Genomic DNA, 13,576 nt, shown 5'->3' on the forward strand with positions numbered 1-13,576 from the left:
CCGAGACGGAGGCCGAGGCCAGGCAGCAGCTGGTGGAGGCGCACGCGCCCGCGCTGCCGGTGCCGGTGCGCGCGCCGCCGGCGCAGCTGCTGCGGTGCGCGCCGCTGTTCCCGGAGCTGGCGGCGCCGGCGTCGCCGGGCCCGCCGCCGGCGGCGCCGCCGCCCTCGGCCGCCTCCGACCGGCCGCCGCTGCCGCCGCCGCAGGAGAAGGCGGCCGGCTGCCGCTGCCTGCCGCGCTGCCTGTCGCGGTTGTGCCGCCAGGGGACGCCCGTGCGGCCGGTGTCGCCGCCGCCGCCGCCGCCGCTGCTGCCGCCGGGCAAGTCTCCGCCGACGGCCGCGAAGCTGGGCCAGGCGTGGCAGGTGCTGCAGGAGTGGAGCGACCGGCGTGGCGAGGGCGACAGCCGCCGTCAGTACCGCGACATCTACAGGTGCGGGGAGGCAGGACGAACGCCACAGCGGGCCTACTCACCCGGCTCTGCTGTCCGCTCTGTCGACAGCCGGCGTTGGCTGTAAACTCAGTGGGCCAGGGTGGCGCAAGGCTGTGTGAACCCAGCGTGATCATTTTCAGGCACATGAGCCAGGAAGAGACGTATTAGGGCTGCGGTGTCCCGGCGGAACTCCGATCACACGCTTTAAGTTTAGGGATATATTCGTTTATGACGTCCCCTGCATAGCGGGTGTTGTTCGCAAATATACCCTAAAGCGGCGTTTGCAAGCCGTTTTACCACATTCCCTCCTGACATCACATTCCTTGGTCTAACCGTCCTCACTCAGTGTAAACTGATCGCATGGCGAGTGGTGTGTGCAGCACCGGCGCCGGCGCCGCCAGCGGCCGGCTGGTCCGTCTGACGGCGGCGTCTGACCGCAGGCGTCTGGCGCAGAACACCCGCCACGTGGCGCCGTTCGTGAAGCTCGCCTATCCGGACCTGGTGGGCGCCGTCGGTGTCGAGGACAGGGAGTCGCTGGCCGTCTGCGACCGGCTGGTCTGTAGGTGAGGCGTAACATGAGCTGACGTGATCTGTCCTGCCTTGCCTTGCCCTGTCCTGCCCTGCCCGACCGTGCACTGTCGTGCCCTGCCCTGCCCTGCCCTGCCCTGCCCTGCCCTGCCCTCCCCTCCCCTTGCCCTGCCTCCTGCCTTGCCTTGCCTTGCCTTGCCTTGCCTTGCCTTGCCTTGCCTTGCCTTCGTCTTGTCGTGTCCTTTTCTGTCCTGCGTTGCCCTGCCGCGTATTAGCCCTGCCACGCTCTGCTCTGCCCTGCCCTGTCCTGCCTTGACGTGATCTGACCTGACCGCGGTCAGAGCGAGCCGATGGCCTTCGGTGACGGCTGGGTCACGCCCGCACGAGATACCCACTCATCTGGGGTGATGCGCTTCAACGACGCTTGGGCCGTGCTGGCGGGCTGCGAGCTGTTGATAATGCGGCTGTCGTGGCCCTGAGAGCATCGCCGAACGACAGGCAGCCCGTCGCTGCTCCGGCGCACAGCGCGGGCCGATATCTCCGGGGACTCTCGTGACGCGTGCTTGCCGCTGTTTGCTTTGTGCCAGAGTGTGTTCTTGCTGCTGTACGTGTTGTTGGTGCTGAGCTGGCAAAATAGTGGCGTGTATGGTGGGTTTGGCGGCTGCTTTGTTCTCGCCCGAGTCTTAGGCGTTATTAGTTGCGTACGATAGATAGACGTCATGTTCTCGCCTGTATCGCTCAGGTGGATTTATAATTAATAATACGCGGGATAACAGGGCAAGTGATTATTTCCGTGTATTGTGTTATGTATTGGTAGAGCCAATAGCATAACCATGTGTATATATTATTGCATATATTGGATATGTTACAACTGTGTCATGGGCCGTTATTCATTCGTATGTCTAAAAACACGCAGTGCGGAATCATAAGCCTTTTGTCGCAGTCAACAGAGAACATTAGACGCGATCAGGCGGGACCGGAGTCTTCGAGTGCAGCCGAGCCTGTGTTCGCAGGAAGAAGGTGCAGGGACTGGTTGATGACGCGATGGGACAGCGGAAGGCGGACAGCAAGGTGGTCTACGACTACGACTTCCTGGTCCAGACATTTCCCAAGGCTGTCGGTGACGTCAGGTGGGTGCGAGGCCGGGGCTCTTTGAAGGCCGTTATGTCAAGGTTGGTCGTTATCAGCATGAACCTCATGAGGCCGAAAGACCAAGAACTTGGATTTATTTGCCGACATCGAGAGCTTTTGTGCCCCACGATAACTATGTAACGTATCTTTTTAGGTGGGACAGAAATATTCGTAGCAACGAGTGTAGGAAGAAGTGAATATTTTCATAAGGAATTAATGGCGGCATACCGATATAAAGAGGTAGCATATGGCGCATGGTGAGTTTTACATCAGTTGTCTGTATGTCGGCTTTTGTGTTTTACACAGGTTACTGGATAATTTGGACGAGAAGAGGGTGGCTACGACTTTGATCGAGACAAACGAGAACTCCAGTCTCCGATTTGAGTCCCGTTTCGAGTCTGGAAACCTTCGGAGAGGCATTCGGGTACAAATACCTTTTAAACTCCCCTCTGATGTATGCGTATGGTGTGGTGTGGTGGTGGGGGGGGGGGGGGGGGGGTATTCATGTCTTCTGTTTAGATATGTTTCTTACTCTTTTTGTGGCCAATCCTCACGTCGCCGGCTCACGTCAATTGAGGCGTCAAAGAAAACAGCGTTCTTGACTCGTGCTTCGCTGCCCAATAGCTGTGTATATTGTCTCATGGTCAACGTTGACGACGAGGCCAGTGGTGGACGGCGTCCTTCCGTCAGTTAGCGGTCATGTGACGTCACGCGGTGCGCCCCTGGTGTCGGTGGCCGGCCGTGTGTCGGGTGAGGTCGGTGTCCTGACGGTGCGCCCCTGGTGTCGGTGGTCGGCCGTGTGTCGGGTGAGGTGGGTGTCCTGACGGTGCGCCCCTGGTGTCGGTGGTCGGCCGTGTGTCGGGTGAGGTGGTGTCCTGACGGTGCGCCCCTGGTGTCGGTGGTCGGCCGTGTGTCGGGTGAGGTGGGTGTCCTGACGGTGCCCCCTGGTGTCGGTGGTCGGCCGTGTGTCGGGTGAGGTGGGTGTCCTGACGGTGCGCCCTGGTGTCGGTGGTCGGCCGTGTGTCGGGTGAGGTGGGTGTCCTGACGGTGCGCCCCTGGTGTCGGTGGTCGGCCGTGTGTCGGGTGTGGTGGGTGCCCTGACGGTGCGCCCCGGTGTTGGTGGCCGGCCGTGTGTCGGGTGTGGTGGGTGCCCTGCAGCGCTGACCGGTGTCGGCGCCGGTAGACGGCCGCCCGCGAGTATGACCTGGTGATCTGCCCGGACGTGGGCTCCAGCCGGCATCAGCAGTGGTTCTACTTCGAGGTGTCCAACATGCTCGCTGGCGAGCCGTACACGTTCAACCTGATCAACAATGAGAAGCTGAGCTGTGAGTACCAGGCAGGTAGGTGAGACGTGCCGGCGGAGCGGCCCCTAGCGGCGAGGGGTGCAGGAGCGGGGGGAGTGTCACGGAGGGGAGAGAGGTAGTCAGGAGCGGGAGACGGAGTACGGAGAAGGAGAGAGGGAGTCAGAAACACGGAGAGGGAGATAGTCAATAGTGGGAGGGGTGTCACGGAGGGGGAGAAAGGGTGTCGGGAACAGGAGACGGACCATGAAGAGGAAGAGAGGGAGTCAGGAGCGGAGGGGGTCACAGAGATGGGGAGTCAAGAGCCGGCAGGGGAGAGGGGAGACTAAAGCGGGAGGATGTCGCGAAGGGTAAGAGAGAGGAGAGAGAGAGAGAGAGAGAGAGAAGAGAGAGGAGAGAGAGAGAGAGAGAGAGAGAGAGAGAGAGAGAGAGACGAGAGAGAGAGGAGAGAGAGAGGAGAGGAGAGAGGAGAGGAGAGAGAGAGAGAGAGAGGAGGAGAGAGATGAGAAGAGAGAGGAGAGAGAGAGAGAGAGAGAGAGAGGAGAGATGAGAGAGAGAGAGAGAGAGAGAGAGAGAGAGAGAGAGGGGGGAGGGGATCACGGAGTGCAAGAGGGATGAGTCAGGAGCGGTAGGGAGTGCCACTGAGTGAAATAGGAGTAGTCGATAGCGGGAAGATGTGTCACAGAGTGAAAGAGAGGGAGTTCGAAGTGGGAGAGTTGAGTTTCGGAGTTGGAGAGAGGGGAGCGGGAGGGGGTGTCAGGGAGTGGGATAAGGGTATTCAGGAGCGGGAGCGGGGTTACAGAGTGGTAGAGAGGAAGTCAGAAGCGGAAGAGTGTCAAGGAGTGGGGAGTGGCCAACATCAGCCATATAGCGAGTCACGGAGAGTGGGGAAAGTCTGGAGTGGGAGGGGAAATCAGGGGAGTTGTCGGGGCCCGGTGTGTGTGTAGGGGGGGGGGAAGGAGGGGAGAGATAGCGTTGAGAGTGGGGAGAGCGGTGTGGACTGGGAAAGCGGTCGGAGCGTTTTGTGTTGCTTTGAGTGGCTGTATAGATACGTGCACGTTAGGTGCATGTTGTGGCAGCCCCTTGCAGGCGTGCGTGCCTTATCTCTATCGGTGTGAGTTAAACATGAGTGCATGCTTCAACCTTGTTGTCAAAATGCATTCTACTGACTCATGAACGACGCGTTAATACTTCAGAAGCATGGTCGCAGAATGCAAGTCAGTGAAGAGACTTTGTGGGCGAATGATTCCCAGCTGTCGTGTAAGCTTTGAGCTCTTACCATGGCGTCACACGCCATGGCGAGCCACGCCACACGCGCGCTCGTATTCGGGTCCTGGCGCTCGGTAGCAGCGGAGGCAGCCGGCTGGCGGCGGCGCCCCGGCGGCGTAGTCGGGTCCCTGGCGCTCGGTAGCAGCGGAAGGCAGCGCCGGCTGGCGGCGGCCCCCGCGGCGTAGTCGGGTCCTGGCGCTCGGTAGCAGCGGAGGGCAGCGGCTGGCGGCGCGCCCCGGCGGCGTAGTACTCCAGCGGCGGCTGGTGTTGCAGGAATGCGGCCGGTGCTGTTCTCGGGTGAAGGAGGCGGTCCGGGGCCGGCCTCACTGGGTGCGCGTCGGCACCGACGTCTTCTACTACCGCAACGCCTACCGCCGGCCGGCCCGGCACCCCAGCAAGCGGCAGCAGGTGCGGAGGTGGCCGGCGGCCTTCTGGTGCGGCCACAGACGGGTGCATACCGGGGCCGTACCTCTACCGGACTGTTGTTGTGCCGCTGGTCCAACGGAGATCTGGGTCTTGTTGGGGGCCAGGCTGGTAGCCCGCAGCATTCTCTCATCTAACTTAGACTCTGTTGTGTTTTGGTCTCCAGAGCTGGATGTAACAAGTTCTCGTCTCGTCTATCCACGCATAGCGTATGAATCAGAATATCGTGACAGGTTAGGCAGCTGAACGTCTGGTCTGTGCGGGTCGGATGTTGTTTGTTTGCACGAGACCACGGCGCATGGGCAGCGCCGGCGTGCTGTCCGTCTTCTGAGCACGGCGGCTCGGAGACCCGTCTGACCCGCGTGTCGTCGCCTGTCCAGGGCAAGCAGCGCGTCTACTGCACGGCCTCCTTCACGGTGACGTTCCCGCACACCGGCGACGTCTGCTACCTGGCCTTCCACTACCCGTACACCTACACCAGGCTGCAGGTGGGCGCGCCGGCCCGCCGCCGGTCCTGCCGCTGCGGGGGACGCCGCGGGGGCGCCCCGCGGTCCCGGCTGGAGGGGCGGGGAGGTGCGGGGATGGGTCCCACGTCGGCTGCTGCGGCCGGTGCGAGGCGGCGCTCATTGGTCGGCCTCCTCGCTGACTGAGGTCACCAGCGCGTCGTCGCAGTGTTCGCTGTCACGTGGTGGGTACTGGGATGTGTTGTGGGCGATAAGCGAACGCGGGGAATGTACGAGTCATGAACTTGTCAAGTGCGTCACCAACGAATGGCAGGTCGGAAGTACTGGGAGATGACAAGGCAGGATATACCGCATTGGTTCTTGATCTGGTAGCTACGCTGGGTGGCTTAGACGTTTTCCAGTGCACAGACTTTGTTTGAATTTTCCTTAGGATTTGTGATGATACGTCCTTCACAGTTAAAATCACTGGATCAGGTCACATGGAGTTAGGATGTATCGGCGCACGGGATAGTTACGGTGCAGCGATGGGTTAAGGTGGGCAATCTGAATATTGATCAACATTAGGGCCGAATGTGCGGTCCATGCCACCAGCCAGACAAACTTTCAGCCATGTCAGTATAATTTTGTTTATACAATGCCATCGAAGGAGTGCAGTTCCTTTTCCAAACAGTAAGCGCCCAAGTTTTTACGGATGCGTGACGCTGTGGCGGAGGCCTTTGAGGGCCGCGTGAAGAGGCCAGTGTGATAGAATGCATTTGACTGGGCAATGTTTTCAGAGAACGATGACGAAATGGCATGTGACGTCATATGAACATGGGATAACGTCATATGGACATTCCTTCTTTGAAAACCGTGATCATCACTAAGCATACAGTGTCATTTATGGCTGGAGTCACGGGACGGGGGAATGTGCGTGATGCGGAGCTGTAGCAGTGACGTCATTGCTACAGGGAATATGTGTTAAAGGAACGAGGGAATCATGCCTCGCGAAGGAAGCCCACCAAAAAATGCGTCAGAACGTGTGCATACAGTCATCATCAGGTTTTTCACGACGACGAAGAAGCTAGCAGCTCTTGTCTACTTCAGACTTACATCAAAAGCAGTCAAAGTATGCACCGACAGTAGTAGAAGTTACTTTCAGCCGTGTGAGTCTTCTTGAAATTACGGTTATGCTTGCGATCAACGCGTTCAAAAGAAGTGGAATACCTGGCGCTTCGGAGACATAAGACATGGCTCCGCTGGTGAGCTTGAGGGCTTGTATGTGCCGCTAGAGTACCCGAGAGCTGCGAGCGCCTGGAGGTTTGACTTGACCGGTGGTGATCGGCGCCGGCAGACGATGCTGGAGCTGCTGGAGGGCGCGGTGGAGCCGGAGGTCTGGTGGCGAAACGAGCCGCTGGCCGCCGACCTGGACGGCAACCCGGCACCCGCTGGTCACCGTCACCGGCCAGACGCTGCAGCACAAGGTCCGCAGCCACCGCCCGGCCGGCCGGCAGGCAGTGGTCGCAGCTACCACCCGTCCGGCAGGCAGCTTACCCCTGCCGGGTCTCTACGGTGACGAGTGGCGATGGTGACGGCGCTCTGCAGTTTCGTCGTCGTGCGGACGTGATGACCTGAGACCAGTCGAGTGCTGCGTGGCAGTTGGACTTCTAACCGGCCTACTCCTGACACTGTGTCAGTGGCGTGATGTCGGATCTGGTTTGGCTCGACAGAGAGCTCAGCACGTGTGGCACTCTTAGCTGCTGAGGTAGACCCACGCCCCGAGCCGGCCAGCGGTTTGAGCCCCCCCCCCCCCCCCCCCGCTCGACCCTCGCCACCGCTGGTCTGACGGTGCTCGCCCGCCCGCCGCCGCAGAAGGAGGTGGTGTTCCTGACGGCGCGGATCCACCCGGGGGAGAGCGGCGCCTCCTGGGCCATGGAGGGCACGCTGCGCTTCCTGCTCAGCGCCGCCCCGGAGGCCGAGGCGCTCCGCGACCGCTTCATCTTCAAGCTGGTGCCCATGCTGAACGTCGCCGGCGTCGTCAACGGCTGGTGAGACGGCCGGAGCGGAGCCAGCGGACCGCCACGCTGGAGGGGCCGGAAAGTGGAGCCAATTGTGGTTTCTTCCGTGAAAATGAATGCCAGGGTGCGCCGTCGAAATGTTTGACTTTCAGTGATGTGAAGCGCAGACTTGTGATGCCGAAGTGCCTGTGGAGGGCTGTTGGACGAGCTCGCCGACCTGACTCTGACCTGACTCGGTCGCTGTGACGTCACCGCCAGTCACCGGTGCGGCCTGACGGACGAGGACCTGAACCGGCGCTGGAAGACCCCCGACCCGCTGCTGCACCCCGTCATCTACCGCGCCAAGGTCAGCCGAGCCCGCCGGTCGGTCGACAGACAGCCCCTCCCCCCCCTCCCCTCCCCTCCCTCTCCCCCTCCCTCCCTCCCTCTCCCCCTCCCCTTCCCCTCCCCTCCCCCCTCCCCCGGGCCGTCCACACTGTGGTGACGCTGGTGGGTGTAGCACTTCCATGTGTCGGTAGATGATCCAACAAGCTGACGTCTGCGTGCTCCCAGTGATGGACGGTCGGCTGCTGGCCGGCTCCGCTGCGGCCGTTGCGTGCGACATGCAGCGAACCATCAGCGCCGTGTGCTGCGGCAGACCCTGATGGAGTACTCGACGTTCGTGCTGAAGCGCGTGCCGTACCTCTTCTGCGACTACCACGGCCACTCGTGTCGCAAGAATATCTTCTTGTACGGCTGCAGCAACCGGCGCTCCTGGCTGCCGGCCGACAGGCAGAGGCCCGACAACGACGCGCTGGTCAGCTGCCTGCCGCAGGTGAGCCCTGGCTCCGGCCGGCGTCCGGCCGAGGGCGGGGACCCCGCCCAGCCGCCGGCGGAGTCGGGCGCTGGTGGTGCCGTCCAGCCGTCGGGGACGGGACGACGTGGCAAACCTGGGTAGGTGCGATGGGGATGGCATGGAAGTTGTACACTGTCTCAGGTGTTGTATCCGTGCCGCGCGGGGGACGTGCTCTACCTGTGCGAAAGCGGCGTCCGGTACGTCGGGGTGTTCGGTGTCGTACCCTGCCTATCTCGGGATATGTATCAAGTTAATTTTCGTGCACTACCTCCTGTAGCTTTTTCCGTGGCAGGTGGTAAAACGGGGCCCGTCCCTCTGGCGGGACTTCAACTGCCGCTGTACCACACGCTGTGCAGTGACCTCGGCCCTCTGCCAGACACTGTACCATGACCCCGGCAGTTTGCCAGTCACTGTACCGTGACTCCGGCTCTCTGCCAGGCGCTGTACCGGGTGGCGCCCGCCTTCAGTCTACGGTGCTGCCATCTGACGGTGGAGCGGTCGCGCGAGACCACGGCTCGCGTGGTGGTCTGGCGCGAGCTGGGCGTGCAGCGCAGCTACACCATGGAGAGCAGCTACTGCGGCTGCGACCAGGGGCCGTACCAGGTGACGGACCGGTCGGCGGCGACCGTGGCGCCCGCATGCTCCCCTGTCTGGCCTTGACCCGGCAGGGCCCGGCCCGACCGGCCGCTGCCAGCGGGGAAAGTGTGGAAGGTGTTTGACCGACGTGATTGAATTCTGTTGTCGTCGGCAGTGCTGGGTGTCTGGAGTTGTCATCACTTGTCCCTAGTTCCCGTGATTTTGTGTACGGCAGTGGACATGTGCGTGCATCCTCGGTGGGCGACCCACCGTCTGTTTTCCCCACGTGCCACCATTCGGTCGCCAACGTTCGCGCTTCGCCGCACAACCAGTCCAGCGCTGCTCAGGCCGCTGGGTGTCGCCACTGTCCACATTGTGTTCTGGACATGACCACCTGCACCAGTGTCACCCTTCATCTCCTACAGTCGTCACCAGGTGTCAGTAGCGCTGTGTGACGGCGACGGGTCAGTGTCGCCCCCGCCGTCCTCCCCAGCAGTCGTCACCAGGTGTCAGTAGCGCCCCGTCCTCGTGTCCGCGTGCTGTCCGCGCTGGTCTGACTGCGGCGCCGGACGTGACAGGGGTGTCACCTGTCGACGCAGCAGCTGCAGGAGACGGGCGCCCGGCTGGCGGTGGCGCTGCACCTGGTGTCGGTGCCGGGCGACCTGGCCGCCCTGGAGCGGGCCAGGAGCACCTACTGGTCCGTACCGGTCCGGCGCGGCGCGCCGCCGCGGGCGGCGTGTCGCGTTGCACGTACTTGGCGTCTGGTGATAACGGATAGACTCAGTCGTAGCTCGGGTCAGTGCGTGAGGCATCTATTGCAGTTTGATGGTCTTGCACTGCTGCGCCTAAAGAGAAGTTGTTTGCGTGTTGTTATCAGTTTCGGTTGCGATCGTATGTACACCGCGTCGCCGCGCGTCTCTGTTGAGTCACGCCTCCTGTCAGGTGGAGCACGTTCACTGCCATGCTCGCGTTCCAGGTGGAGGCCGCAGGAGGATTTCGAAAGGGAATTCGCCATGAGTTCTGCCACCAACTCCGACGTCACCGAGTCGGATGACGACACCGACGACGTCACCTCGAGCACGGTGACGTCACTGACCTGATCCGCCCTGGGCCGGGGCCCGCCCAGTCCGCCGGGCCCGCCCAGTCCGGAGAGCGGACACCGAGCGCGCCCCGAGGCGGGACGGCGCCGCCCGCCCCGTCGGCTCGCGGCCGGTCCGCCGACGCAGGGTCACGGCTGGTGCCGGGCGCGCCACCCCGGGGACGACACGCTGCCATTCCATGCCATCTGTAATACCGTCGGACTTGGTGTGCCCTAGAGTGGTGATAACTGAACCGTTGTTTCGTCTTGATCACGCAGTTAGCGGAGCGGTGTCAAGCGTCTAGAGGTTCGACGTGACCTGTAGCGGTAGTTGCCAAATATGGGCGCTTGGGGGTGTACGTAACACTGCCTACGTTGTTTGGCTGTTTTCATATCTGCTGGCCCTCGTTAACAGCTGGACGTGATTTGTGTTGCGTGTTTAACGACCTGTTGGTGCGGATACTACCTCGCTGGCAATAATCCCGAGCTGGACTCGGAGCTGCAAATGTCGCTGCTGCAACTCACGGTGGGCTTCCTTGGTTTCGCGATTTAATAACAAATCAGCCGGGTAGACGCGCTGCCAGAAATGTAGCGACGTCATCATAGACGAGATATTACTGACCAATCTAACAGCCAAAATATATGCACCACGTGATTTTTTCCACTGCGTACGGTTGTGGGCTTTTCTTTAATCCGGTTGTGCAACTGGACGCGGCGTGATCCATGTGATACGATTGCGTGGGTGTGTTCAGTTTCGTGGCGTTGATGAGGCTTTCGTGGTAGGCGTATCTCCGTCCATGAGGGCTGTCCCGCTGTCTGTGATGCGTGTTGTCAGTGTGACCCGCCCCCTCGGGTCAACGGGTGGTGACCCGTGCCCCGACCCTCCAGACCGGCGCCGCGCGCGCAGCCGACCGGCCGCCGCGGCCGCGCTCCCGCCGTTCCGTGCCGACCCGGCCGCGGCCGCTGGCGAGTTTGGCGTTGTGTTTGCTCCGTTACGCGGTCGTCGGAGACCCGGTCGCTGGGACGGCTCGGACCTGGCTGCGCGGAGGGATGTGAGCGCGGCCGGCGTCCCGGCCACCTGGACCGGTCGGGGCCGGTCGACCGAGGCAGGGGCGGGGACGACACGGGGTACGGGGACCGGTCAGCCTCCGCTCGGGCCGTGGTCTGCTGCCGTCAGCGGCGCCGCCGGCCGGCAGACTGCCGTCCGCCTCTCCTGCCTGTCCCAGTCTCAGTCTCAGCCCTCGCTCCCGCCAACGTCCCGCCTCCTGTGGGTGCTCCCTACTCGGCCTTCCGTCAACGTTGCCAATATACGTTCATGATTCGATTTCGGTGCTTGTTTCGGGATAGCAGCGGCCGATGCGGAAGAGCAGAGACCAGTGAGCTGCCTCCGTCCGAGCCGCTGTCGTGCTTCCCGGTTCGTTGCGTCGGTTCGGTCGTTCACCGGGCTGTACGACGCGTCGTAATCGGACTAACTGACTGACACAAGGAGTGACCCCCAACGCGGCGGCGACCCCACACATTTCTAATGTAGGCGGGTTACCAAATGCGGTTTTATTTTGCCTACTGAGCCCTTCAGACGCAGTTGAACTAGAACAGTGAACTAGAATGGGTTGCGGCCGTTCGCTTAAATAATGTATCCGTGTTAGGGCCGGGCGCCCAAGCTGGAGCTTTCACTCGAGACAAGGCGTAAGTGGGAGAAGCACGCGCCGCGTCACGCGCGCCGGCTACGTCCCACAAACCATGCGCCTTCGGCTGAAAACGGCGAGCTCCTCTAGAAGCGGGTGGTTAGTGGTCCATCCTCAGACGGCCCCCACCACTGCACTACACGGAAGGGCGGCGGTGGCGCCCGTCGCGCTGGTGGCAGCCCGCTGGCGCCGGCAGCAGCCTATCTGGCGCCGGTGGCAGCCCGCTGGCGCCGGCAGCGGCCTATCTGGCGCCGGTAGCAGCCCGCTGGCGCCGGTGACAGCCCGCTGGCGCCGGCAGCATCACGCTGGCACTGGTGGCAGCCCGCTGGCGCCGGTGACAGCCCACTGGCGCCGGTAGCAGCCCGCTGGCGCCGTCTGACACCGGCGACAGCCTGTCTGACCCGGGCCGCGGCGCGGGTCAGACCGAGCCTCGGCGGTCCTTCGCTCCGCGGGTCGGACCGCGTCCGAGGCCCGGCCCACACGCGATCCTTTGACCGGCCGTGTCAGCCTGCTCTCGACCGAGAGTCTCTCCGCCGGCCGGCCGGCCCCGCACCCGGGCGAGCCTCGCTGGCCGCTCGCTAGATGGCAGTGTGTCACTATTATCGCAGGCCGCGCTGTCGCCACCTCAGGTGCCCTTGCCCCGCTTGCAAGTGGCGCAGCAAGCGTTTCTGTAGTATTTATACTTGCAGAGTCCGTGCCTGCTGCACTAGCAGGCAGTTGTTGAACCGATCCGTGCAGGAGCCTGTGAAGAGAAGGGCGGTCAGTGCATGGGGTAGCGGCACAGAACGCCCTGCCGACAGACTGTGGATCGCCCGCCTCGCCCTGTTAAGGTACGCAATCTTGCCACATACGCATCATGCTGACGTACAGAACACCGCCAAAAATCACGTTCTCAGCCATACCTTTCTATGCCTACCAGTCTGTAGGCGAGCGCTAACAGCGACGACTGGTCAGTGCTGTCTTCCGTGCGTCGTCAAAGCCTTAGGCCCCGCCCCCCCCCCCCCCCAATCCATCCTCAATCTACCCTGACGTCACACAGCGCCCACCTGCGGTCGCCGCCGGCGCGGCGCCGCCGGCCTGCTGGCTCCTGTGCTGCTGGTCGCCGGCCGCCCGCTGCCGGTGCTTGCGGTGCTTGCGCTGGCGCGGCCGCAGGCGCCGGCCAGCTGGCCGCGCCACGCTGGGTGACGCCACGGGAGGGGTGACCTCCGCGGCGGCGGGGGTGACCTCCGCGGCGGCGGGGGTGACCTCTGCGGCGGCGGGGGTGGCCGTTAGCGGGGGCGTCGGCGGACCGGCCGCCGGCTCCAGCCGGTTGTCGGGGCGCGCCGGCCGGTCGTGCGCGATGCTGTTCACCACGTCCTGTAGCTCGGTCGAGGTCGCGTCCGAGCCGGCGCCGACGGCGCCATCCGACGGCGTCGGGGTAAACGAGAAGTTCTCATCGTTGACGCGCGGTATCGCGTTGACTTCGGTGTCGACAGCGTTCACCCGCGTCGTCTGGTTGTCGAGGCCTTCAGTGGAGGAGACTAAAGAAGACACAAGCGGACAGTCAAGCGCCACGCACCAAGCGAAGGTAGCGAACACCTTGCCGGGCTGCATATGTACATCAAGCTGAACACAACAACAAAGCAAGTGACGCGTGAACACGAAAAAGCTGTCCGTATACACAAGGCACGAGCTCACTGCACGCTTTAGCCATGAAAGTGAATTTGTTTAATTAGTTAGAATTTGGACATCGTTCAGAAAGTTTGCTACGACGCAGTGATATTCACAGTGAAATAAGCAGAAGGATGCGATGGAATGTGCCTTGAACGTGCAAGCTTTACGCGGGGTGTGGATGCATTTATATGGTGGCTGTGCACTGTCCG

The 13,576-nt window shown here is 62.4% G+C and overlaps 1 protein-coding gene across 1 annotated transcript; it reads left to right on the forward strand.

The window, feature by feature from the left end:
- The first annotated feature begins 276 nt into the window (after positions 1-276).
- Positions 277-10,936, forward strand: LOC119106050 (cytosolic carboxypeptidase 4-like). Its single transcript, XM_037229646.1, is given in 15 exon segments — positions 277-427; positions 868-990; positions 1,969-2,085; positions 2,393-2,510; positions 3,270-3,422; positions 4,930-5,064; positions 5,460-5,567; positions 6,877-6,964; positions 6,966-7,006; positions 7,395-7,570; positions 7,799-7,886; positions 8,178-8,354; positions 8,814-8,978; positions 9,530-9,648; positions 9,928-10,936. Coding segments are annotated over 13 exon segments (1,578 nt in total). The 5' UTR covers positions 277-427; positions 868-990; positions 1,969-1,999; the 3' UTR covers positions 10,052-10,936.
- The last annotated feature ends 2,640 nt before the right edge of the window (positions 10,937-13,576 follow it).

Source organism: Pollicipes pollicipes, unplaced genomic scaffold (genome assembly GCF_011947565.3).
Source record: "Pollicipes pollicipes isolate AB1234 unplaced genomic scaffold, Ppol_2.1 Scaffold_6138;HRSCAF=7277_pilon_pilon_pilon, whole genome shotgun sequence".
In the NCBI taxonomy this organism is placed as follows: Eukaryota; Metazoa; Arthropoda; class Thecostraca; order Pollicipedomorpha; family Pollicipedidae; genus Pollicipes; species Pollicipes pollicipes.